The sequence below is a fragment of the Atractosteus spatula genome, chromosome 9, assembly GCF_055471065.1.
Source record: "Atractosteus spatula isolate fAtrSpa1 chromosome 9, fAtrSpa1.hap1, whole genome shotgun sequence".
Lineage (NCBI taxonomy): Eukaryota > Metazoa > Chordata > Actinopteri > Semionotiformes > Lepisosteidae > Atractosteus > Atractosteus spatula.
In genome coordinates, this window is record NC_142714.1 from 20,053,654 (window position 1) to 20,076,504 (window position 22,851).

At 43.4% G+C, this 22,851-nt stretch overlaps 1 protein-coding gene across 5 annotated transcripts; it reads left to right on the forward strand.

Moving 5' to 3' along the window:
* Positions 1–1,104: 1,104 nt before the first annotated feature.
* LOC148828381 (SERTA domain-containing protein 2) lies at positions 1,105–21,732 on the forward strand. Of its 5 annotated transcripts, none has more exons than XM_088925898.1 (3): positions 1,105–1,492; positions 11,712–11,829; positions 16,930–21,732. In XM_088925898.1, the coding sequence occupies exon 3, from the start codon at positions 16,934–16,936 to the stop codon at positions 17,717–17,719; it is 786 nt and encodes a 261-aa protein (XP_088782024.1). In that variant the 5' UTR covers positions 1,105–1,492; positions 11,712–11,829; positions 16,930–16,933; the 3' UTR covers positions 17,720–21,732. The 5 variants fall into 5 exon arrangements, with proteins under 5 accessions (XP_088782024.1, XP_088782026.1, XP_088782025.1 ...); XM_088925899.1 differs by having other exon boundaries at positions 1,151–1,496; XM_088925900.1 differs by lacking the exon at positions 11,712–11,829 and having other exon boundaries at positions 1,105–1,496.
* The last annotated feature ends 1,119 nt before the right edge of the window (positions 21,733–22,851 follow it).

The window sequence follows — 22,851 nt, forward strand, 5'->3', positions numbered from 1 at the left end:
ACACTTCGATTTTACCTTAGACTTTAACCCCTGAGGCCCGACTGCCGGCGTTCGACAGGGCTGTGAAGCAACTTCCTGTTACGTGACCCCCGTGCAAAGACTTTAAAGCAAAGTACATTGTGTATCTTCCTTCCACTCGGTTTCCAAAACTGCAAGGTTTTGAAACAATTTCATTTTTTTTGGTGCTGGGAAAGGGGACATTTTTTTTTTCGAGTTAACATTTAATGCAGGGTTATACAGAGGGTGCTGCTACACAAACCTACAGTCTCATGAAGGCTGAGTCTTGTGAAAAGTAATAGGGCGTGTCGTAGGCACTCTTCAAAACGTTCTGCAGCACACTCGATTTCAGACATTGTTCGCCAGTTGATGAACGCTGATGATCTAAAAATCGTCATATCTCATGCATTTAACCTCACTTTTGTGCAGAAGTATTTGTTATTTCTGTCGTTTTCTGAGAGCGCATTTTGGGAAATAATGTTTTTTTTTCTTTCTTATTCTTGATGATTTTTAAAAGCATAAAGTGTTGCTAATCCACACTGTGCGACCTGAGCACTGAAACACGAAGCTCTTCCGAGTGGCCGAGCAGCAGTGACCGGCACGCATCCTGCCACACTGCTGCTACGTCACTACCCGAGCCCACATCCCAGGCATACGCGCACACGCACTCGGAGCTGGCAAAGGAAAAGCGTGTTTAAATCCTCGTCAGAATAAAAAAAAGGTCCTGTTAAATCTTTTCCACCCATTGGATGTGCTTTACGTCGTGAGTCCCAATAGCAAAGCGTTTCTGGGTAAATCTGCAAGCGCGGCATGACGCAGATCTATAAGGGTTTGGGGGAATGAGCAGCAAGGCGTTGTCATTTCAGGTTTCGGCCAATGAGAGGGCGTCGCTATGCTGCGTGACGTATGCGGATATGTTTTTTTTCATGTGCGGCTTTTTTCACTCGGTCACGTTTCGGGTTGTGGGCGGCGAGTAGCCGAGAAGAAGGCGACGAGTGCGGAGAGAAAGAGGGAGGGAGGGGGAAAAAAACGAGCGAATGAGCGGTGGTTACCAGGCGGGCCCGCAGCCCAGCCACCCAACCAGAAGCTGCCCACCTGACTGCCGTCAATCAGCTGAGTGTCATCCCCAGCGCTGCTGCCTTGTCGCCGGGTTGGTGCGCCGCCTGGTCTCCAGCCTCAGACACCAGCCGGGCGGAACATGTTGGTCGCGCTGAGCGCCTCGACTCGCAAGTTTCTTCCAGCAGAAGTGGACGCTGTCCTCCTGTCTTCAGATACACCGCGCGAGAGAATGTAACATTTGATAGTTTCCCGTGTTTTTTTTTTTAATTCGTAGTTTTTGTTTTTGATGATGCTATGGGGTTAAATCATGGAGTTCTCTTGCTGCGAAGCGCCTGGAGTGTGAACGCCGATCTCTTTGCGTCGCGTGGACTGGATCCTGCCCGGCACGACCGGCGAGAAAGTTCATCAGCCCTCTGAAAGTCCTGTCCGCGTCGGGGTAGGTATGTGATTGACTACCATGTGTCAGCACAAGGACCGATCCGTGTCGTCCTTTTCTCAAAGTTTTATTTTGATGTAGGGGTAACGTTGTCTGAAATGTGTGCGTTTTGATTTGGCACGATTTATAATTAAACATTCTACTTTTTCACCAGTCTATCATCTAGTGATGTATTTTAAGCCCTCACAACTTGATATTTCGGTGCAGTCGGCTCAGGGCTAACGAGCAGCCCGCTTTGTTTTTGCGATGAGGAAGTTTCGTCTTGGAGCTGTGTAAGGTCGCTGCGTATTAACCGTGTTTTCTGGTGGCACTTTAGCCGTGCCTCTCTAGGGCGCGTTACTCTGCATTTCCAGCGGGAAACGAGCAGAGCTGGAGCTGCCTTTATTCCAGCCGGAATGATTTCGTCAGATTCAGAAAAGTTGGGATGAAACCACACCATTTGCTGAGTCACAAGCGCGGCAGCAGAGTGTTCGAGATTTTACCAGAAATGGACCCTCGCTGAACTCGCACAAGCTGCCCCCAACTAGAGATCCGAGACGCACTTTGCCATCGATGAAGTTACAGGAGGGTTTGCGATTTCCGGCAAATCTCAGACCCGTCGGGGTGCCTTCATTCTTCTTACTACCGAGTGCCCCGGAGTTCATCGTGTAGCCCGTCTTGGGATTTTGCCTCACCTGGCGAGACTGTCCGGTTTGACTTGGATCTCTTAGCGTAACGAAACTCCTTGTACAGTAGCACCGAGGCCATTCCGGGAAATCAGGAATGAAATGACTTTGTCCCTTTACCGATCGTTGATTTATTTTATTATTAAAACGCAGTAAATAACTATACAAGTGAGGTGTCTCCAACTCGATCCCTTCTTTTTTTAATGACGCATACAGAGGAGTTCGCGGGTATGAAGCAACGACCTGTAGATGACGATTTTTAATTGAGGATAAAAGAAGCTCTCAAAAGACAGGGCACCAGAATTCGAAAAGTATTAACCATACCTTTACAGTTGCACAAGTTCAATTTCAAATCAATTTTATAAGACAACACAGATCAACGGATCTGATGACAGAATAGTGTACTTTAAACTATCACAAATAATAATAATAAAAACAATTTAATCTGCACACTAGATATCTGGGACATTTCCTAGTGTGACATTCAAAAGTGTAGCGCTGTTTAAGGTGGCTTTTTTAGGCTCAAAGTTGTTTCTGCACCTTAACCATATGTCAATAGCATCTTTGGAAAGGGTCATTCATTTTTACATGCTGAAAGACTGTAGTCCTGTCCACGCTGGTCGCAATTCTTAAGGATTGAGGACAACAAGAATGCTATTCAAAACTCAGGATTTACTCTGCTCTATTACAGACAAATATCACAAGTTATATTTTATCCTACACTGGGACTCTTCAGTGAAGAGAGCATAGTTTTGTGGCCTACATAACACTGACAGTACAACAGTATTAACATCTTTAAGCCTCTCTGATGTAGAGTTCATAATTGAACATATTCTGTGCTCTTCATCTGAGGGTTGGATGGCTTTTTTTCTGAGAAGTACAAAACAGTTTAAGGTTGGGATTTCCTAACATTCGTGGTGTGGACGTAAAGTAATCACTATCTTAGAGCAGCTACAATTCTCTGATGACACTGGGTGCTTGGCTGAGAAGCCAAGGTTGTGAGTCTCCCATCTGTGGGATTATGATTGAATGCCTCCAACTCAGAATACCCCCTAAAAGCACAAATATGTTTTCTGTGTTGTAAAGTATACATATAAATAAGTGAAAAGGTGGTCTGTGAATAGTATGTTTCACCCGGACAAGCAATTCTTATTAATAATGCCTTCTGTGAACACCCATTTCTACCTGATTCTTCCAACTCAGGGTTGAGGGTGAACCAGAGTCTGTCTTGGTAAGCAACAAGCACAAGGTGGGGTACACCTTGGATGTTCTCCCCATTTGTATCACAGGGCACACACCCAGACATACACACACTTACACCAGGGCCAATTTTGTCGGAAGCCAATTAACCGGGACTGTGGAAAGAAACCAGAGCACCTGGAGAACACCCACTCGGACACAGGGAGAACATACAAACTCCACACAGATAGCACCCCCAGTCCAGAACTGAACTCAGGCTAACCACTGTGCTACTGTGCCATCCCCCTTCTGTCAACATTTTCCTAAGAGTTTTTAAAGTTACCTTCTTCCTTAACCCTGTTCTGCCTGTTGAAATGGAGCAGGATTGTGCGTCTACTCTAAACAGAAATTATTTCAGAGGCCCTGTGTTCAGATGCGGAGGTTACGTTTCTAAAGTTGTCGGTGCAGAGGTGCTGAACGCATCATATCTTCAGTTAAAGCTTTTAAGGACCAGTCAGCTGAAGCAAACAAAATGTTTGACTGTGTGCTTCTTCATTGATGTAAAAAGTTGTGGTATTAGAGGTTACTGTGAAAGGACTGCAAGGTTTTTCTGTGATGGCAGTAGCCAGTATTCCTCAGAAACGCACCCAAACATTGACTTACACAGAGTATAGCCCGCCCTTCAAAAAACGTGTAGAAGTGTGCTTCTAAATCAGCTGATTTCTTGCTGTGTCACAGACAGAAATGAGATGAGCAAAAGTGAGAGAGGCTTGCGCCACTACTCTTGATCTTAGCCTTGTAGGCAATGTTGCACTCGTGCACAGTTAGCTGTATTTGTATTTATTTTCTCTGTGGATGGACAAAAGAAGTCACAATTCTGTTGTGCTATTGAGATAGAGACCAAGAGTCTAGTTCTTTCTTCAATATATCCAAACTCTGATTACTAATACAGTATCTTTGGATCTGTGAATAGACAACCAAGTCCTCTTTAAAACTTTACTAGACTTTGTAGAGACAGTGTCTCTTGTATGTCATCTTTCTCCTAAAGCTGCAAAGGGGAGCTTCAGTGTTGCTGGCAGAGTCCACTTAATGTACTTTTTGAGGTTGTAGGGTTAGCTGAACAGATAATGCTGTGATTTCAGTTTTTTTTTTGTCAAATGCGAATACTTTAAAGTATTCCAGTTCTGCACTTAAACTATGTGAAAGTTCCCAGTTCATGAACTTTATGACATGTTTGTGACTCAAGCAGTGAGGGTGGGCCTGGGAGTACCTGGGAGTTCTGAGCTGGCACCTAAGGCCACTGGGGTCACCTCCCTGTGGGGGAGCCCCTGCAGGTGCTGACGCTGTAGGGAATGAGCCCCCTGCGCTGTGTCATCCTCAACCAGTGCAGCACAAATGATGCCGTCATCAGTGACAGAATGAGAGGCACCTCCACAGAGCTCACTCTTAATTCCAGCTCCCAAACAAATTGAAGGATGACTGTAGGTCTGGGTGACTCACTGTCAGGTACCCACACTTAACGGTTGCTTAGAAACTCAACCCTAAAGTTTGGAATCTTTCAAAGCCCCAAGGGCTTAAGACTTCAGAACTTATGGTGTGAAATACTGACACTGTAGTCTATAGTTTTAAACAGGATGAAGGGAGAAAATTAAACATTATCAGCCTAAATTAAACTTCGCTGTCTTGTGCAAGAAGGGGAGATGAGGATTATAACATCTAGGTTTAAAGACTGGAAGAGCACAGTTTCCTTGGACTTTCTGAAATATCAAGGGTAAAAGATTAAAGAGCCTTAATGACCATTAACTTAATCGGTCACAAATTGCTCTGAAGCTCAGACAATGAGCTGTGTGAACTATGTTCCTTGATACTGCTGCAAATTTAAAACCAAGAAGGAAATTAATCTGGAGAAAAAAACCCCAATGAGTTTCCATCTCCTGTTATCAACAGGTCCTGAAAATTTATTGCTGCACCAGATGAAAATTAATTAAAAACTTTAATTTTTGGCATGGTTTACATTGCATTTTCAATGGGCTCTTTTACTCTGTGGCTGAAGAAGAATGTTAAGAACATAAAATTGAAAATGATGGGTCTTTCAGCCCAAAGTGCTTGTTAGGTGGCGAAGTGAATATAAAATTTAATCTCTTTTTCTTAAAAGGCCCCAGAGTTTGGCTAGCAGGGAAGCTTGTCCCAGATACACAGAATTCTGCGTGAAGGAGCATTTCCTATTCTTTGTAAATAGATTCACAGTGGTTGGCATTGCGGCCCTAGGTTGTGGACCTGGGGTGCTATCTATGTGGAGTTTGTGTCTTCTCTCTGTATTCCTGTGGGTTTTCATCAGGTTCGTAGGTTAATTGGCTTCTATTTTGAAATTTGGTATAAGATACTGAACCCCCCCTGCCCAGCACACACAGCCTCAGATTGATTCAGACACCAGCCGTTACGAATTCTCATCTGAAAGACACTGAAAAGTTACCATTCATTTTTAAAATGCACCTTAAATGCTCACTTTTCAGTTTTACACCAATCAGAAATGTATTAGTATACTCTTAGCTTTCTTTTACTTAACACTATTCACTTTCAATGTATGACTCTTTTAAAATGAGCGCTATGTTTTAATTGAGCATTTTGATTAGGTTGCATTAACTTTTTAAACCTTTATGGCCCTTCGTTAATCGGAGCGCGCTGGGGTAATCTGAAGTTCAAGGTGTCTGAAGTTGAATGGCTTAGCAGAATGATAAGCAGGACTCCATTGTACTCCTTCAAGACGTCCCTGTGTGTGTGTGGCGGGGGGGTTGTGGGGAATTGTGCGGCGGTGGCCTTGATAGCTTCAAGCGTGGTGAAATATTGTCTAATAAGAAGCAGCTGGTTTGTTTCTAGGTGGGCTGGAATTTTCAAATGCACCTGAAAACAGGCTTAACTGTGCATTTCTCCCCTGTGACATCCTTTAATGTAAATAATACAACTTACAACCCGTAATAGTGTCCTGAATAATGGAGTAACTGGACATACGAAATCAATTGTTTTTTGGAACACTCTATAGTTATTTCATTTTGATCAGCAGGATACTTTAATATCATACAGAATAATAAAAAACTAGAGATACCTTCACACATTTCATGTTAAGAATGAACATCATTTTTAAAGAAATTGCTTGTCTGAAACGTACCTGATTTCTTTGAATGAAAATGATTTTTTTTTACATATTTGCCTGATGGCTTCTTTGAGTTAAAGGGCTTATAAAGAGATTAAAAAAAAAAGCTTTTAGTGTTATTGTGCTGAGAATAATTGAATAAGTTGTCCCAGCGGCTTTTAAACAGGTTTGTTGGGAAAATCCAGAAACCATTTTTCTCACTTTTTTTACAGCACATTCGGGTGACTCTATCACCCTGGTGGCAGAGGCAGTGCTCTCGCCTTAGTGCCACCTTAAGGGCAGCCCTTTGTTTCACTGACTCGAGCAGATTACAGGCTAATGGCAGGGGTGTCTGGCCTGAGTGGAGACCCTCTGGCTGGCTGTGGGGTACATACAGAGTACACCCATCTTTGGGTGAAAAAAAACTACAGCATGCAAGAACAACAATATTTAACACGGTTCTGCCAGATCATCTCATATCATCCTGTCCATCTGAGCGGTGGAAAAACGGACACATTGTTGTTAAGTTGCATTGTAGGGAGATGCATGAATTGTTAGACCCTTTTCTGGATTTGGCCACAAGGCAGGGTTATAAGACTCTTGCTCCTCCAATCCACTTGGGTAGCTCTCTAGTTCAAGGTCTTAGAGACGCTGTTACGCAAGATGATGAGGGTGAGATCTGACATTAAACACTGTAGGGTTGCATAAATTTTCAGATGAGGCAGGGCTGCTGAAGCTGGATAGATGACTGACTTATTATTAATTTACGTGGCTGATGCTTTTATCCACAGTGCGTTTAATTTGTACAGCAGGGGTATTTTACTGAAGCAAATACCCTTGCTGACGGGTGTAAGAGCAGTGCCCCACCTGGGTTTTACACCCAGAACCTTCCAGTTACACGTCCAGCGCCCCAACCGCTGTTCCACACGGCTGCCCACACTGTTGCCACATGGGGATGAGTCATTCATCTGAGGCTGGGTCGGCTAATATGAACCGCTCCTCTGAAATGCTTCACTGTGCAGTAATGGTAAAACAGTCCTTATAAAGACATCTGCCCGCCTGTCTTTTCTATTAGTCAGAGTACAGCCCACTCGTTAATACAGACTACGTTTCTCTCTCTCTCTCGCTATCTGTGCTGCCAACAGTCCCTCCCTCACAGGGGCCATTTCCTGCTGGCAGTGAGCTGTTCTTCTACAGCCCTGCCTCTGACTCCCGAAGTGGGTGAATAGAAAAATGCAGAGCTGGAACTCCAGAAAAAGAGGAAGAGCCTGGCTTAACATGTGACGGTGTTTGCCATTGCAGCTGTAAGACACCATAGAGGAGAGGAAAGGCGAAACAAATTCAGCTTATGTGCAGTAAATGTCTGTGGAAGAAGATCGTGCCCTAAATGCCACTAGAGTGAGAGGGAAAACGCCAGTTTCTTCACTGGGGAAAAAAATTACCAGAAGCATTTGCCACTGCCAATCGTTAACAGAGTGTAGTTCTTTAAAAGAGTCCTGACTGCGTGTGTAGAATGTGGGGATGTGCAAAGTACTGATAGATCTTGACACAGTTTCCCAGACATTCAAAGAGTTAATCTTTTGCTGTGGATGTCAGGTGGTGAAGCCCTATCCCAATCCTACAGTGGAATTGATGAAGACGGTGCTCTCCTCCAGAATGTGCAGCCATTGCTCATGCTGTGAGCCCCACAGAGCCCACGACAGAGCTCTCAGGACTTGGCCCAATGATGATGAAGCGCTGAGAGCTCTTGGGTACTAGGCAGGGCTCTGCAGCGGCTGTTTTGCACTTAGCTGAGGCTGTCCTTGTTGAACGGGTCCTCACCCTAGAGACACATGGCCAAGTGTATGCCACCAATTGGGAAATCTTATTCAAAGCAGACGAATGACGTACTGTATTCCAGATTCAACCAGCAATTTGTTAGCTGTGAAGACTAACCTGTCTCTCGAATGAGAGTCTTTTCCTGTTCAAAGTGCTGAGTGGCAGTATTTCAGATCTGATTATTGAGTATGAAATATGCACAATATTAAGCTATTTAACACAGTTAGTAGATTGGTAAGCTATTTATCACAGTTAGTAGATTGGTAGTTCATATAAACACCTTATTTATAAAACATTCCTTCAGCCCTGAATCTGATACCCTGGCTTTTTTCACAAAATAGCAGGATGAGAGCCATGGATCAGTTAGCTACTAGTCCCAGATTGAGCTTGACTGGCTAGATCACCTCTTCGTCTGAGTGACCCGTTTTCTATAAAGGTTCTCAAACATATATATGTGATTTTACAGAGTATCTACTATTTTAAGGCAACTTCTTTCTTCTTGCCAAGAAGTTTAGTGTTGGAGGGAGCAGAGGCTATAGAACTCTCAGATTTATGTTCACGTGCTTTACATGGTGACAATGAACTATTGAATTCCACACGTTGGCTAAGGCTGACTACGGCTTATTCTCAAAAAAGAGTGACCCCCGAGATGGATGACTGTAAGCTGCACCTTCTGGAAAAACAAAACTTTAATGTGTACTAGAGCTCCAAACCACCGAAGGAGACATGCGCTGTGTGTGAGACGCAGTTTAGTGTACAGCGCCAATGGAAATGAGGAGTCACAGGGAATACCTTCCTCGCTGTAAGTTAGAACAACTGCACATGCTTGTAATTAACTTATTGTGTCCTGAACCTGTAAATTCTGTGTGTGTGACTCTCCGTTCTTCTGAAAAATCAATTTCAGAACGTGCAGTGAACGTTTTCTTACCGTTGTGGACTTTATCATGCTTCAAGGGCCTTTTTTTGTCCTGACTAGCCTGGCAACGGATGGGCCCCATTCTGACCTTCAGGGAGTTCATTTGTTTGTTCCAGAGGATAAACAAGCAGAGGGCAGTCGCACTTTTGTCAGGAAGTGCAGGCTTGCGTCTTGAGTATTTTCCTTTTGTAACCTGTTGAATCCGCTCCTTGTTTTGATACACACCTCGTCACTCTCTCTGCTGTCGGTTGCTGCAGTTGCTATAGTAAAATAGGTAAGAAGCTCATCGAATGCAAGTCAGACTCTTGGAAATAGGTTGGGTGGATATGATGCGCTGCTCCTTGAAGAATTCAGTACCCGTCTGTCATCTTGAACTGGGTTTTGTCAATAGGTACAGCATCACAAATGTCAAATAAAGTAAAAATGATGAATAGTAAAAGATTGAATTACTGTTGTTTTTACAGTATGATATCTACAGGTTCTTTTATTAACATTTTATGTTAATTTGCAGTTTTAACATTTTTCTTGAAGCAGTTCAGTTCTGGAGGCAGCTGACTGTCTTTTCCGTCTGTGCTCTTTATCTGACAAGCTGATTTTGAATAACAAATCCCTTCTTGATCATGGACTGCTAAACCCCCACTTGTACCATCTTGGCGGTCTTAGTATTGGATTAAAATATTAGCTAGAGACTACATTTGTAGCATTTGACTGACTTTCAGTACTAATTTTCTTTTTATAGAGTGTTGTTTCTGGCAAGGAGCACAAAACTGCCTTCTGGATACTAAGATCTAATATTGCATTTGATTTGAAATTGTGCTATATTTGTGAAGCTTATTATATGTTTTATTAAACCTCTGTATAGGCAATATATATAGAGAGAGCTACAACAGGCACAGGGATAAGCTGAAAACGTTGTAATGTATGAACAGCACTGTATATGTGTACGTCTGTGCAGATGAGACACTGTACGGTAAATGGATCCTCGTCTGAAAGGCAACGCACACTTCTGAAGAATACAGACAGACAAAATAGGACTGTGTGGGGCTGTTTGCATGCAGGCCAGCAAAACAGTTGGCCTACAAATTGTGTGGATGGGTTCAGCAGGCTGAGCTTTGTGGGTCTGGAGCATGCGGAGCCTCTGAAGTAGATTTCTGGAGCCCATCTACGTGGACTGATGGAGGCCAATACACAGCGTCTCAGTGGGGTCCGTGTATGAGTTGTGTCCAGGCCTCCGCAGTCATGGCCAACTCTCCTTTCTGCTTTCTTTAGCACAATATTGGCATTGGGGTTAAAAAAGTCAATTTATTTTATGTAGGGGTGGGGGGGAACTTATCATAAGTCAGGCAATCACATCTTGGTTTGAACCTGGCCAGAAACTGGATATTGAAGGTATCAGTTGATAACAGGCGGCCTTGATGTATCACTATGAAAATATCCAGTAAACCAGCTTTCTCAGAATCTTTAATGTAGATCCTGTCAGGAATGGACAACAGTTCCTCACACTTCAGTTGCTGTATGAGTATGGGCAGCCCACCAAGTGTTAATCCCACGAAAACAGTGCCAGTGATGTGTATAGCACCACAATAAAGATGAGGAAAAAAATAACCACAGTACAAAACTTCTTTCTTGCACCAAATTCTACAGTCCTGGCCTGTCATCATGGACCTTGTTGAATTGGCTCACTCTTCATGCTATTACTTAATAGCACTTCTGAAAGGCTTTGATGACCTTGTTAATAAGAATTTTATGCAGAGCAAAAATATTCTACGTTTAAACATTGAACTATTCAAGGCACGACGAATAAAAAGCTTTTTTAAGTACTTGAGTCAGCCTATAATGTGATTGTGTGCATTTTTCCATATTCAGCATAATCAACTGTTAATGAGGCAAATCGAAGACTACAGTGTAAAAGAAGTTTCAAAAACAAAATTCTAAAAGTAAAAATTGTAGGAACAATCGCTGTTGGTGCTCTTTGGGCTTCGTCGTCAGTGTTGCGCAAACAAAAGGTCAAACTGCCAAATCTTTATCTCAGAATCCGAGAGCGAGGGTCAGAAAGACCCTGTTTGCAAAGAGTGGGAAAAAAAAATCGAAACTCGAGGCGTCGGCCCTTAACGAAAGTGATGCAGAGCGATTCAAAGCAACGGAGCGTGTTAGAAAGCGACAACTGCGACTTTGTCGACCGGGTGCCATAGCAGCCGCCCCCCGCCCGGAGGCTGCACACTCGCCGCCCCGTGAGCTGGATGCAGCTGTTTCCCTGGAGCGAGCGAGGCGCGGCAGCTCTCCCCGCAGCTCCGCCTCCCCCCGGTTTTTTCTCTGTACCCCAGCCCCCTCTCCTCACCGAGAGAAGCACGGCTTAGAAAGTATACGTCAGCCCTGCCTGTGCAGTTGCTTGTTTGTCAGCTGTCGGGAGTGGGAGAGTGGCGGAGGGGGGAAGGAGACCTCCGTTGTACGCCAGTTCCTAAGGTTTTTCTTTCTCCCTCTATTCTATGTGGTTCTTTCCAACCTAAACAGGCAGCATCACGGTAACGGTGCCCGTAAGGAAAAGAGCGAGGGTATTCGCCCGCGATGCTAAACATGTCCTGCAACTTTATGGTGAAGAGTTCGAATGAAGTGGCATTAAATAAAAAAGGTAAGAAACGATTGTTGAAGTCTGCGAGCTGTTCTGAACGTAAGCTGACGAGCTGGTCCGTATTTGCAAGGCTGAATTAAAAGGGGTGCGAGCAACTGAAACTTTACCGTGGATATATTTAAACAAAAAAGGCTGTTTCGTAGTTTTAGGTGTTTACATAATGCTTGCTTTGCGGGCGGTCGTTTGCTTAGAATGGGACAGAAGTTGCGAGCAAAGGTTTTGTATGTAGCTGTCATTAGTTGTGTTTAACAATCAACTTCGCTGTCGAATTGGAGCTTGGATATTCGACGTACAGTAGCTCGGCGTCATTGTGAAGTCGTTTCACTGTCCTGGTACTGCGCAGATGAGCTCCACAGCGGTTTGTTGGGTGACAAATGACCAGTGGCGGTACTAGTAAACAAGTCTTGCAGAAAAACACCGGAGAGCCAAACCACTTCGTGTGGTGTGTGTTTCTGGTGTCTACACAGTTGAACATCTGAATCGACTTTTTGTGTGAAATGAATTTTAAAAATGTCTAAAACCCACCAGTCGAATGTCTCTTCCTCCAGTTGATACAAATGGGTGAGTTAGACAGGGAGGGGTAGTTTGAGAAAGACGTAACGGCAGATGGTGGCTTCAGCAGGTGTTTTGTTTTTTTTCTCCTTTTTTGGAAGGAGTATTACACTGAGTTAAATTTATGTATGTGCATATATGTTTGATCAAAATAGTGGCACTTTTAATTCTGACCTTGCAGTGACCGAGTGTCACTGTTGAGTTTCCTGGAACAACAGGAAAATTACAAGTTATGCATGAATCTTTTGCGTACAGAGGTATATATGGATTGAATCCTGTAATTCATAAAAGCTGGAAGGGGGATAAGGCATAAATAATTGGACTTTTAAGATTTTTTTCCCATAATCCATTTTTGACCCACTTTATCCAGTAAATTAGGAGGAGCCTATCCCGGCAAGCAACAGGCACAAGGCTGGATTCACCCTCGACGGGACGCCAGCATATCACAGGGCACACAGACAGACATGCACTAGTCACGCTAGGGCCAAATTTCCCAGAAGCCAGTCATCCTGTCTTTGGACTGTGGGAGGAAAGCAGAGCACCTAGGGGAGACCCACATGAACAGGGGCAGGACCCAGAAACTCCACGCAGTTAGCAGCCCAGGAATCAAACCCAGGGCCCCAGCGTTGTGGGGCAGCATTGCTAACCACCGTGCCTCTCCCTTTTTCCCCATTTTTAAAAACAAAGCTCGCTTATTTCTGATTCACTTCAAATTAAACAAAGTGCAGCTGCTGTCTGCTTAACCAGGAAGCAGTTAACATGCAACAGTGAGGTAGAACGGTGATGTTTGTGGTAACTTTCAGAACACTTTTCGCCAGTCCAGAGTGCTATACGGTTTCCACAACACTGGACCACTTTGGGTAGCTAGACCTTAAATACAATGCTTAGTGAAAACTGCAGAACAATAGGTTCAACCGGTATCTACTGGTTACTAGTACCTTCCAGTTCTGTGTGTTTCAGTGTAGAAAAGTTTATTAAAGCATCGCTTTTAAAGAGATAGTTTACAGCCTACTGGTAGGTATTAAATTAGCTGTATAAATTGACTGGTGAGTAGTGTAAACTGGTTCAGGCTGGTAAGTATCAATTAAGACTAGTTAGTAATTTCTGCTGGAAGCAACTGCATTCCTGTTAGGGACTGGATCAGTTCGTGCTGTCTTTTCCATCATGGCAGATTTAAATACTGTCCAGTGTTAAGCGCTGTGGGGAGCTTGCCTTGTGACCTCCGCATTGTCTCTCTTTCTGGTTACTGTGGAATCACCCTTCAAATTTGTCCTTTTTCATGCCATTTGAAAAGCAAGACTTATTTAGCCATAGATGCATGTTCAGTGGTGAGAATTCTTTGCTGTGTTGGACTTTTGGGATTTTGTGCTGCATCATTACACTTAAAAAAGGTTCGGTATAACATATCTCAGAGCATTTTGCATGGATCCAGTGATGTGTGTCTTTAAGAAGATGCTGCAGCATATATTTCTATGTGACTTTAATATAACTTATGCTGACAAATCATGGGTTAATGTTAAGCAGTGGACAAACTATAGGTAATGTGAAAGCCTTTTTAGTGTCGTAGAAAAGCGTCTCATTTGTCAGATGTGGCTATAAAGTAGGCCTGTTATTATGGTGCATGAAATTAGAAATCTGTATTTATATTATCTTGTAATCTGAAGTGATTTCTATGTGTATATCCCCTTGGAAAGTATTTCAACCTGTGTACCATTGTTTCATGTGCCCTGTACTAATTTATTTAAATGTGCTTGAAATTTTGATCAAGGGGCTCCTAATCAATTCTTACAATGCTTTTGATTTAGTTGCTGGCATCGATGGATTTGATCTTGAGCACCTGTTATGCACTTCATTGAGAATATATGGATTTCTTAATGTAATTAATGTCTTGTAGCATTTTAGGAGACTCGTAAGTTGTGTGGCATTGCTACTAAACGGATATCAAGGATTTGTTAGGTCAGATAAGCATAGCACAGCTAAAAGATTATTCCTGTAATAATGTATCCTTTAATGTATCCTGCGGCCAGCGCTAGCTGCAAATTCAGGAGCCGTTAGGTTTCAGGCTGGGAGCGGCCTGTTGCGAGTTACTGAGTGATGAATGAACAGTGGACACAGTAAGTGCCTGCGGCGAATGAGGAAAGAAAGGGCTGTGATCACTCGGCTTCCTGTTCAGGGCTCCAGAATGCGCGTTAACATGCACTGATCAAGGCAACCTCTGCTAGTGCACGGTACTGCAGGGCCTTTCAGTCAGAGGCAGGACCACTGGAGCCCATTGGCGACTTTAAATTATTGAGCAGGTCTTCTGCCAGCTTGTATTAAAAAATGTCATTCTGAGCTGGTTTCATTGCAGGACTACTCTAAAGCTATTGGTCTATCCCGACGAGACAGAAAGAAATCCTCTGTTTTAGGTGTGTGAGTAGAATTGTTTTGGGGTCTTCTGGCATTTGTGAGTAAAGCAATGTGCTTGACTTGATTTTGAGAAGTCCTTCTCCGTTTTCCTGGCTTAAGAGCTCTTCCAGGGTCCGCATGGCAGCACCGTCAGCGTTTAACTTTTGTGAGCAAAAAAAGCCGCAGTGCAAGCTGGGGGATTGTGGTGCTGCTGTAAGGTGGAAGTGGTTCCTGAAAGAGTACTGCCTGACGTGGGAAATGCTGCCGAACGCTTTCTTGTGAGAAGCTTGGACAGACGGATGCAGCGAAGTGGGATCAGAAACACCTGGCGGCTCCTAATTGGAGCTGGCGGCTTTGGGAGCTGGCGGTGATCTGCTTGTCTTGTCTTCAGTCTCCGTGCACACCTCTCCTTCAGCCTGAGCTTGAGTACAGATGCACAGCCACTATAGGCTCCTCGTGCTTCTTTACATAACACAAAAATATCCTCTCCGGGCGCGTTCCTCGCTTCTTCTCCTCTCCCCCTCTCTGCTGCTGTAACAGAGGTTTCAGACAGCTTGTTCTCGCTTTGCGTGGCACAGCTGACTGGAAGAGAAGAATGCAGTTTCCCAGCAGTGGTGCAGAGGGCTACCCTGTGCCTCTCGTGTATTTCTGCTCACTTCCCTGTCCTACAACTTTTACGTTTGCTGGAAGGTGGGCTGGACTCCAGCACTGAGGCAAAGGTGGGGTGCGAGGTGCTGGCTGTTCTCCTGGCTAACTCGTGGCCCGTCTGCGCTGCCTTTGGGGACGCGCAACTTGAGAGAATTTAGCTGCGCTGTTAAAGCCTCTCAAACGCAGAAGGTTTTTCCAGAGTGGTCGTAATTCTCGACGCAACAAGGCACCAGCATCAAGCGGTGTGCGAAACCGTTTCTAAACCTGTCTGATTCCGAGATTCGGCGTGCCGTTCGCACTGCACACAGCAGCCTTGTGTGAAGTGTACAAAGAAAACCGTCAGACAGTAGAATGCGCCTCGCGAAGGAGTCTGGCTGCCTGCCTGCTTGCTTAGAGACAGGTTCTATAACTGTCATAGTGGGTAGATTGATATGAATCGCCATGGTGACCAGCGTGTTCCACTCAGAACCCATTTCTCCGGCTGGAGAGAAGCCCTTTGAGACTGTGCTGGTCAGCTGCTGCAGAGCTCCTGTACTGCTGACTAGTGCAAGAACAGACAGGTACAGAGGAAGGATGGTTATAAAATAAGAGCTCTTAAGTCTTTTCACCCATGTGGTCCTTTGCTTTCCTTCATCGGGAACATTTGCTCGGAATATGATTTCTTTACCAAGTGCCGATGTGGTTTAACTACAGCCATCTTTTTAATCAAAAGCAAGAAATCTTTAGTTCTACAGCAGTACATTATAAGAATGAATTTCATGGCGTTTTCAAATAACTGAAACACTGAACCACTGCATAGTCAAGTCTCTCCAAAGAGAAATTCTAACTGAGGCACTCTTGGCCAACAACAGCCGGTTTGTAAATCCTGTCAATCCAAATGCTGATAAAAAAGATTTTTCCCCTCTTATGTTTGCTGTCCAAGACAAGTAAGATCCTAAAAGCTAGTCTCTCGTGCACATTTTAGGTCATGATTGCCCATATAGCGAATATTTCTGAAATACCAATTGTTAGAGCAAACTAGCTCCTTTCACGTTGTCTTGTCCTACATTAATGCTGACTTTGCTATTTTGTCTGATCACACATTCACCTAATCCAAACTGTAAAATCTCGTCACTTTTAGACAAGTGATTTTAAAGCTTCCTGACCTCTCACATTAGTGCTGTAAAGCGACATGATTTCCATTAAGACAGGACTTCAGAGGGCTTGTCTGCAGCAATGATGCCCAGAGTTCTCGGTACAGCTTGCTCAACATCTTGCAAGCATGCCATCTATTGCACAAGAGATCTATCTAGAGTCTTGAGTCTCTTCCTTTTTGCCCATCAAACTGAAATCTACACCCAGCTCTCCCCGCTGGTCCAAAACAGCTCTAAATTCTATGAAGGTAAAAGAAACTCCCGCGATTTTTTCAATTACTGATGCATTTAGCGATTCCCTGTGAGACTCTGGATAGATCTCTAAGGCACGGTCGTTTCTGTTCTCTATTAGACAGTTTTTGTTTCATTTTCTCCCCAGATACATGTTGGGCAGAGGCGTGAAACGCAAGCTGAGTGACTACGAGGAGAGCATGGCTGCTGGGATCCCGGGCGTCTCTGACTCTGGCCTCACCCTGCCCTACCTGCAGCAGCGGCAGCTGGTGCTCAACATGTGTTTGAGCAAACTGCAGAGCTGCCACAGGAAGGTGGAGCCCAGCCTGCACCGCTCCGTCCTGCTGGCCAACACCCTGCGGCAGATTCAGGAGGAAATGCGCCAGGAGGGGGGCGACCCGCCGCTGACCCCCCAGTGCGGGGAGGGCGTCTGCAGCCCGGCCACGCCCATGCACACCCCCGACCTGCCCCCCGTGCCGCCGGAGAGCCCCCCCCCCTCGGAGGGCGGCAGCGTGACTGACGGCGGCGCGGCCTCGCCTGCTCCCTCCCTCCCGCCAGAGGCCGCGAGCGAGCCGCTGGCCTGCCCCCGCTGCGCCGGGAGCGGAGAGGGGCTGTGCTTCGCCCCCTCGCCGGGCCCTCCCCCCTGCGCGGCCGAGGGAGACGCCAGGTCGCCCGACTCGCTCTTCAGCTGCTTCGAGATCACCAACTCCACCAGCTACCTGACGGACCTGGCGTTCGACGATATCTTCGAGGACATTGACACTTCCATGTATGATTCGTCGGACTTCTCTTCTGTTCTGGCTTTCCCAGCGTCCTCTGCGGAAGACGGCCTCAAGTCATTCCCCACCTGCAACTCCCCCTCTGCCAGCGGCATTCAGATCTGCATTACGGACCTGAACGATCTGGATCACATCATGGAGATCCTAGTGGGTTCCTGAAAAAGGCTTGGGAGTGGGAATAATACATTTTTATTACAGTATATTTATATTTTTCTACAAATGACCTTAAGCTATTTATAAGTAAGAGACGTGATGCACATGAAATGCACCTACAGTAGATTAATTGCACGTTTTAAAGCTTGTTTGGAATTGGGTGCAAAGTTGAACTGAGCTGGAACACACACAACAACAACATAGTGTTACTTCAGACAAGTATATTTATTTTGTCAACGAATGCATTTTGTTCAATTTCATTGAAAATGCAAATGCAGCTGTGTTAAATCAGTGGTTAACTTGTGAGGCAAGAAATATCTTTTAGCTTTTTCAAAAAAGAATGATCTATTTATTTTTTTAATCAATTTTTAATATGTATTTCTACAACATGATCGTGTCTTATATCCGATTTTAAATGGTTGTGTATCAAATTGACCTAGCACACACAATGGATAAGGCTAACACTACCTCTTCAGACTTATCAATCTGCAGTGAGTGCTGTTTGTTCTGAAACTCGAGAGCTTTCTCTTTATACTGTACAAAAACGTAACATTTTTCATAACAGTTCAGTATTTGCAATGGCTGCAAATTGGCAATTGTCAAAGATTCTTTTTAAAGCAGTTGTCCATTGAAAAGCAGTATTAAACAAATGTTTTTTATATCAAGATGATTTTATAGAAAACCCAGAATAGTGAATGAGGGAGATTTATAGTCTCTATAGCAACCCAAATAAGATGTCTCAAAACAGTGCCTACTGGAGGAAAAATAGACAGCTATTGTTTAACCTTACACTGTGGATTCACAAATCCATGCACTGGCTTATAAAAGCTGCTGGTTTGCCTAATTTTCTTTGATCATATTGATTGTGACTTTTTCCTGCAAAAAGCTGTTTTACTGACATCGGCTGAGTGTTGAGACACTTTTGATCTATCTTCAAGCAACCTCCGCAAAGATAATTCCAACCCGCGTCAGTGAATCATGAAAGTAATGTAAAGCATTCTTAAGCACCATTGGAATCCTACACTTTGCCATGACCGGAAATTTTATTTTGCCGTCTTATGCTTACCTAGCTCAGTTTGTGATTTTGAAGACTTCCTAGTTGTTTAAGATCTATAGAGAGGGGCTTTCTATTTAAAGTTTGTTTTATTTCATTGTCTGATGACTTTTATTTGTACTTTCCTGTGGTTCAGTAGACAGTCTCTTGACCTGTTCATCTAGCTCACAGCCAACAGAGAACAGTGAAGCTTTCTAATTAGAGCATGATTGTCACCCAAACTGACAGATCTGTTATTGGAAGCAGCAAACGTTTCCCTGTATTCCCTGTACGTGGGCACCACATGTATGTATTTGTATGTGTTTTAATGGGTGAACAGCTGGAGGCCAGATTATTTCCTCTGTTTTGTCAGGTGAATTCAAAGGACATCGGTGCCCACTATTCGCTGAGATACAGTACTTGCATGCGCACTACATAATCCTAATAGCCAGACGATCTGCAGGCTGTTTGTGCTGAGGCAGGAGGGGGAGAGGCATTGCAGCGTCACGTGCAGAGCTGCTCGCTGAACAGGGAGGGGCTACAGCTGGTGCCTCTGCCTCACCTCTCCCTTTGCAAGGGGCTTCATATTTAATAAAGCTCCTCCGGCAGCTGCCAGCTCCACCGTGGGAGGAGCGAGCTGTGCACCCCCGTCTTTGTTAAACTCCAGACGGACGAGGGACGAAAACCGCTCTGATCTGGCCCGACACTTTTATAGCTTGATAGATCGCAGCGGTTCTGGTCCCTCATTTATTTCTGGCTTGAGAAATAGTTCTCGGCGTTATCAGAGCACTCTGCTGCCAGATATGTAGTGAGAACCATGGGAGTCCCCGATGAACAGATTTCAATGTTCAAAATTGATACCTAAGGGAATAACGTTACAATGTTCACATTTAAATTAAAAGTACAGTCATTTCAAAGAACGCTTTTAGACTCCACACACATGGGCTGCAGTGTGGAGTAAAGCTGATTACCATGTGGGCGTTATAAGGATTCCTTGTCCCCGTTGTGGTTTCAGTCACACATGGCCGTATTCCTCTGCCTCAGCCACTGACATGGCTCTGGCTGTTAGAGCACAGATTGTAGTTTACTTCTGAGTAGTACCCCTAGAAAAAAAGCAGTCGTAACTGGAAAAGAGCAAAACTGAATGTATTGTCGTGGAACGAGCACTTTTTTATCGGGCATGTCCTTCAGCCTTGGTGTGAATGGAGATGCCATTGTTTAAACACCTTAAGAGAGAAACTTCTACTCCAGAGCACTATTAGCATAACAGGCCCTCCAGTCACCTTTAATTGAGCACAAATCATGTCGTTGTGTGTCAGTACTATGTATTTGTCCCCCTGAACAGGTTTTTTTTTCTCCTTTAGTTCTGGAAATGTTTTCTCAGATTTGCAGTCTAACTTCTTTTTCCGAGAAGTGGGTAAATAGACTTGGCCACAGAATTAGATATGGAAGTTTGTAAGCTTTGTAAGCTTTTTTGTATATGCTGTATTTAAGTAATTCCTGCGTAATTATATATATATTTAATTTTTATGATCATTACAAAAGAAGGAGCTAATATATTACATTTATTTAAGAATGGTAGCGGTCCACTCTCATTGGTTTTGGCAGGTTGCACAAAATGCCGGCGCCATTAGTTCTGAAAAAATTTCCCACTCGCTTGTCATCTTCTGTTGTTTTGTTGTAACTATATAGAAATCAGTTTGTATATATTTAATTTGTTATGGCTTATGATTTGTTTTACTTTTTAATGTTATTTAATTGTCAATTGTGGTGTTCTTTCATGTAAAGCTGTGGAATATTCTATGCTATTGCTATAGCAGCACGAAATGGGAGAAAAGGGTTGTGAAATGGGCAGTTTTCAGGCATGTCTGGCAGTTTTCAAAATCGTTACTTCAGTAAAACCTTTGTAAATGCTCTAATTTGGTATCTGCTTTTGTTAAATTGATAAAGGCTTTTTAAAAGAAATCCCTTTGAATAAAATGGAGTCAGTGCTTCCAAATTTGGTGTAACTAGCTTTTGCTAAAAATATGGCACTGTTTAGAACATGAGGAATATTGTCTTGTGTTTTATTTACCAAACCAGTGTTCCCACGAAATCTTCCACTTGTTTTCCGAAAGACCTGTCTGACTCTGTTGTGGCTGAAGATTTTCACAGCCTTTTCTTTTTTCTTGGCTTGCTCTCTCAGCTCCCTGGGCCTCTCTGATTGAACCCGTGGCGCTCTATCGGTCTGGATACCGATGGCTAGGGGCTTCTCAGGGCTGGATTTTCTTCTCTGGTTCTACCATGTTTGTGCACTGCATTTTACTGGTTTTACAGTCCTCCAAGCATTTAACTTCATTTTAACTTCACTGGCAAAGTCCAGGCAATTCAATGTGTACACATACCACAATACATCAGGGGGAGCGCAGAACACCTGAACCACAGTTTAAGAGCATCGGATTTCCGGTCCTCTCTTAAAGTAACACAGGAAATAAAACAAAACAAGTTCATTCTAAAACAGTTTCTATGTTTGAATGAGGTTGATTAGCACACTGTAAGGCACTTCAAGTACTCAACTGTTGGTCCAGAGCATTGTAGAGTATCACTTTTATACATTTCCAGAATGCTGTAAAAACTGACTGCTAAGATTTCTTCACTCATGTCCTAAGTGCAATATAAACTTGTTAAACGCTAGGGAGCTGCCTCTGTGGCTTGTTACTTGCCATCATCTCTACTTCTCAGCACACTGTTATTTACTGCGTCACACTAGATGTAGGTGCTCCTTGAAAATGATAAAGGAAACATGATTGATGTGGATGTCTAACTACATGCATGAATATTTTTTTTATTCTCTTCTTTTTCAAGTTTTTGGTTTTGTTCTCTAGTAAGTATAGACCCTGAACTGTGTGTATGTGTGTTCTGTACATAATTTTACTTTTTATCTGTCACCTTTATATCCTATGCAATACTATTGTAGCAGGTCAGTAAATCTATAACTTAAAAAACACACAATCTGTGTTGAGTTTTATTGGCTTTTACACTGCCAAGATTCTTCTGTTCCTGAACTCTGACTCTATTGCTCTTAAAGAGGGTTTTGTTTTCTGATGGAGGTTTCTGTAGTGTGGTCTTAAAGATGCTGTGTTTAATGTGAATTATTTAGTTAGGAAAAGACCACATCCTTGAATAATATGATTAGTTTCCCTACCAAGGATGATCATATTTCAGACTAAGTAAGAATGAATTAAAGTAACTCTCGCAGGTATTAAATACAGAGTACTAATAGTCAACATTTGCTAGTTTTGGAAGCCAAATTAAATATTAATTACAAATGCAACCAAGCAAGTGCTAAGGTGTTAGAGATTTAATTTCAGAGGCCGTGCAAATACTTAATACGCTACTGTTTATATCCCTGCCTCTAATTTCTTTGAATCTCCATTTTTCAAATTGTAAATTGTACATAATTTTTCTTTCAAATGCAGAGCTCAAGGAAATTCATAAGATCGTGTGCTCTGGTCTTTGGCAATCTGTGGTCTAGCACTGATCTTATACTGAATCTCTCCTAGGCATCTTCCCTGGGATTCCTCTGCTACACTATACTAACTAACAGTAACTTAACTCAGTATGTTCTTTTTGGCTCCATTTACATTCCATTTATCTGGTCCACTGTAGCGTTTGGATTTATTATTTAAATGATGATAAAAAACCTACGGGGAAAAAGTTAGCCAGGATTTTTGAGGCAGCTAAGTGGATGTTAAATTGTAGAAGTATCTATTCATTCATTAGGTTTTCATAAAGACACTCCCGGTAAGGCTGTTTACTGGACTGGTACAAACTGGACACGAGTTTTGCACAGGGTCATTGCCATTTCAAGTGCTCTTATGGTTCCATCTCCTCATTAAGCCAAAACAAAAAACAAATGTGCAAAATACTGTTAAGACTACAAGGCTGATGCAGGATACTGTCTGCAAGGAGTACCTGAAACAGATCCTGAAAACAGTTGACCTTTCTGTCACCACCTACTGGAGTAAGAGAATATCTTTTGTTCTTACACCCTACTTCTGATTTCTTCAAGGATAGGCTGTGAATTGCATCACCCTGTTTTAAGCCTGATTGCTTTCATGCTGCA

What these genes read in the sequence shown, in the direction of transcription:
- LOC148828381 (XM_088925902.1), top strand. Translation starts at nt 15,859, where the DNA reads ATGGTGACCAGCGTGTTCCACTCAGAACCCATTTCTCCGGCTGGAGAG. An exon ending in ACTAGTGCAAGAACAGACAG is followed by an intron (nt 15,978 to 16,929) that starts GTACAGAGGAAG and finishes TTTTCTCCCCAG; the next exon opens with ATACATGTTGGGCAGAGGCG.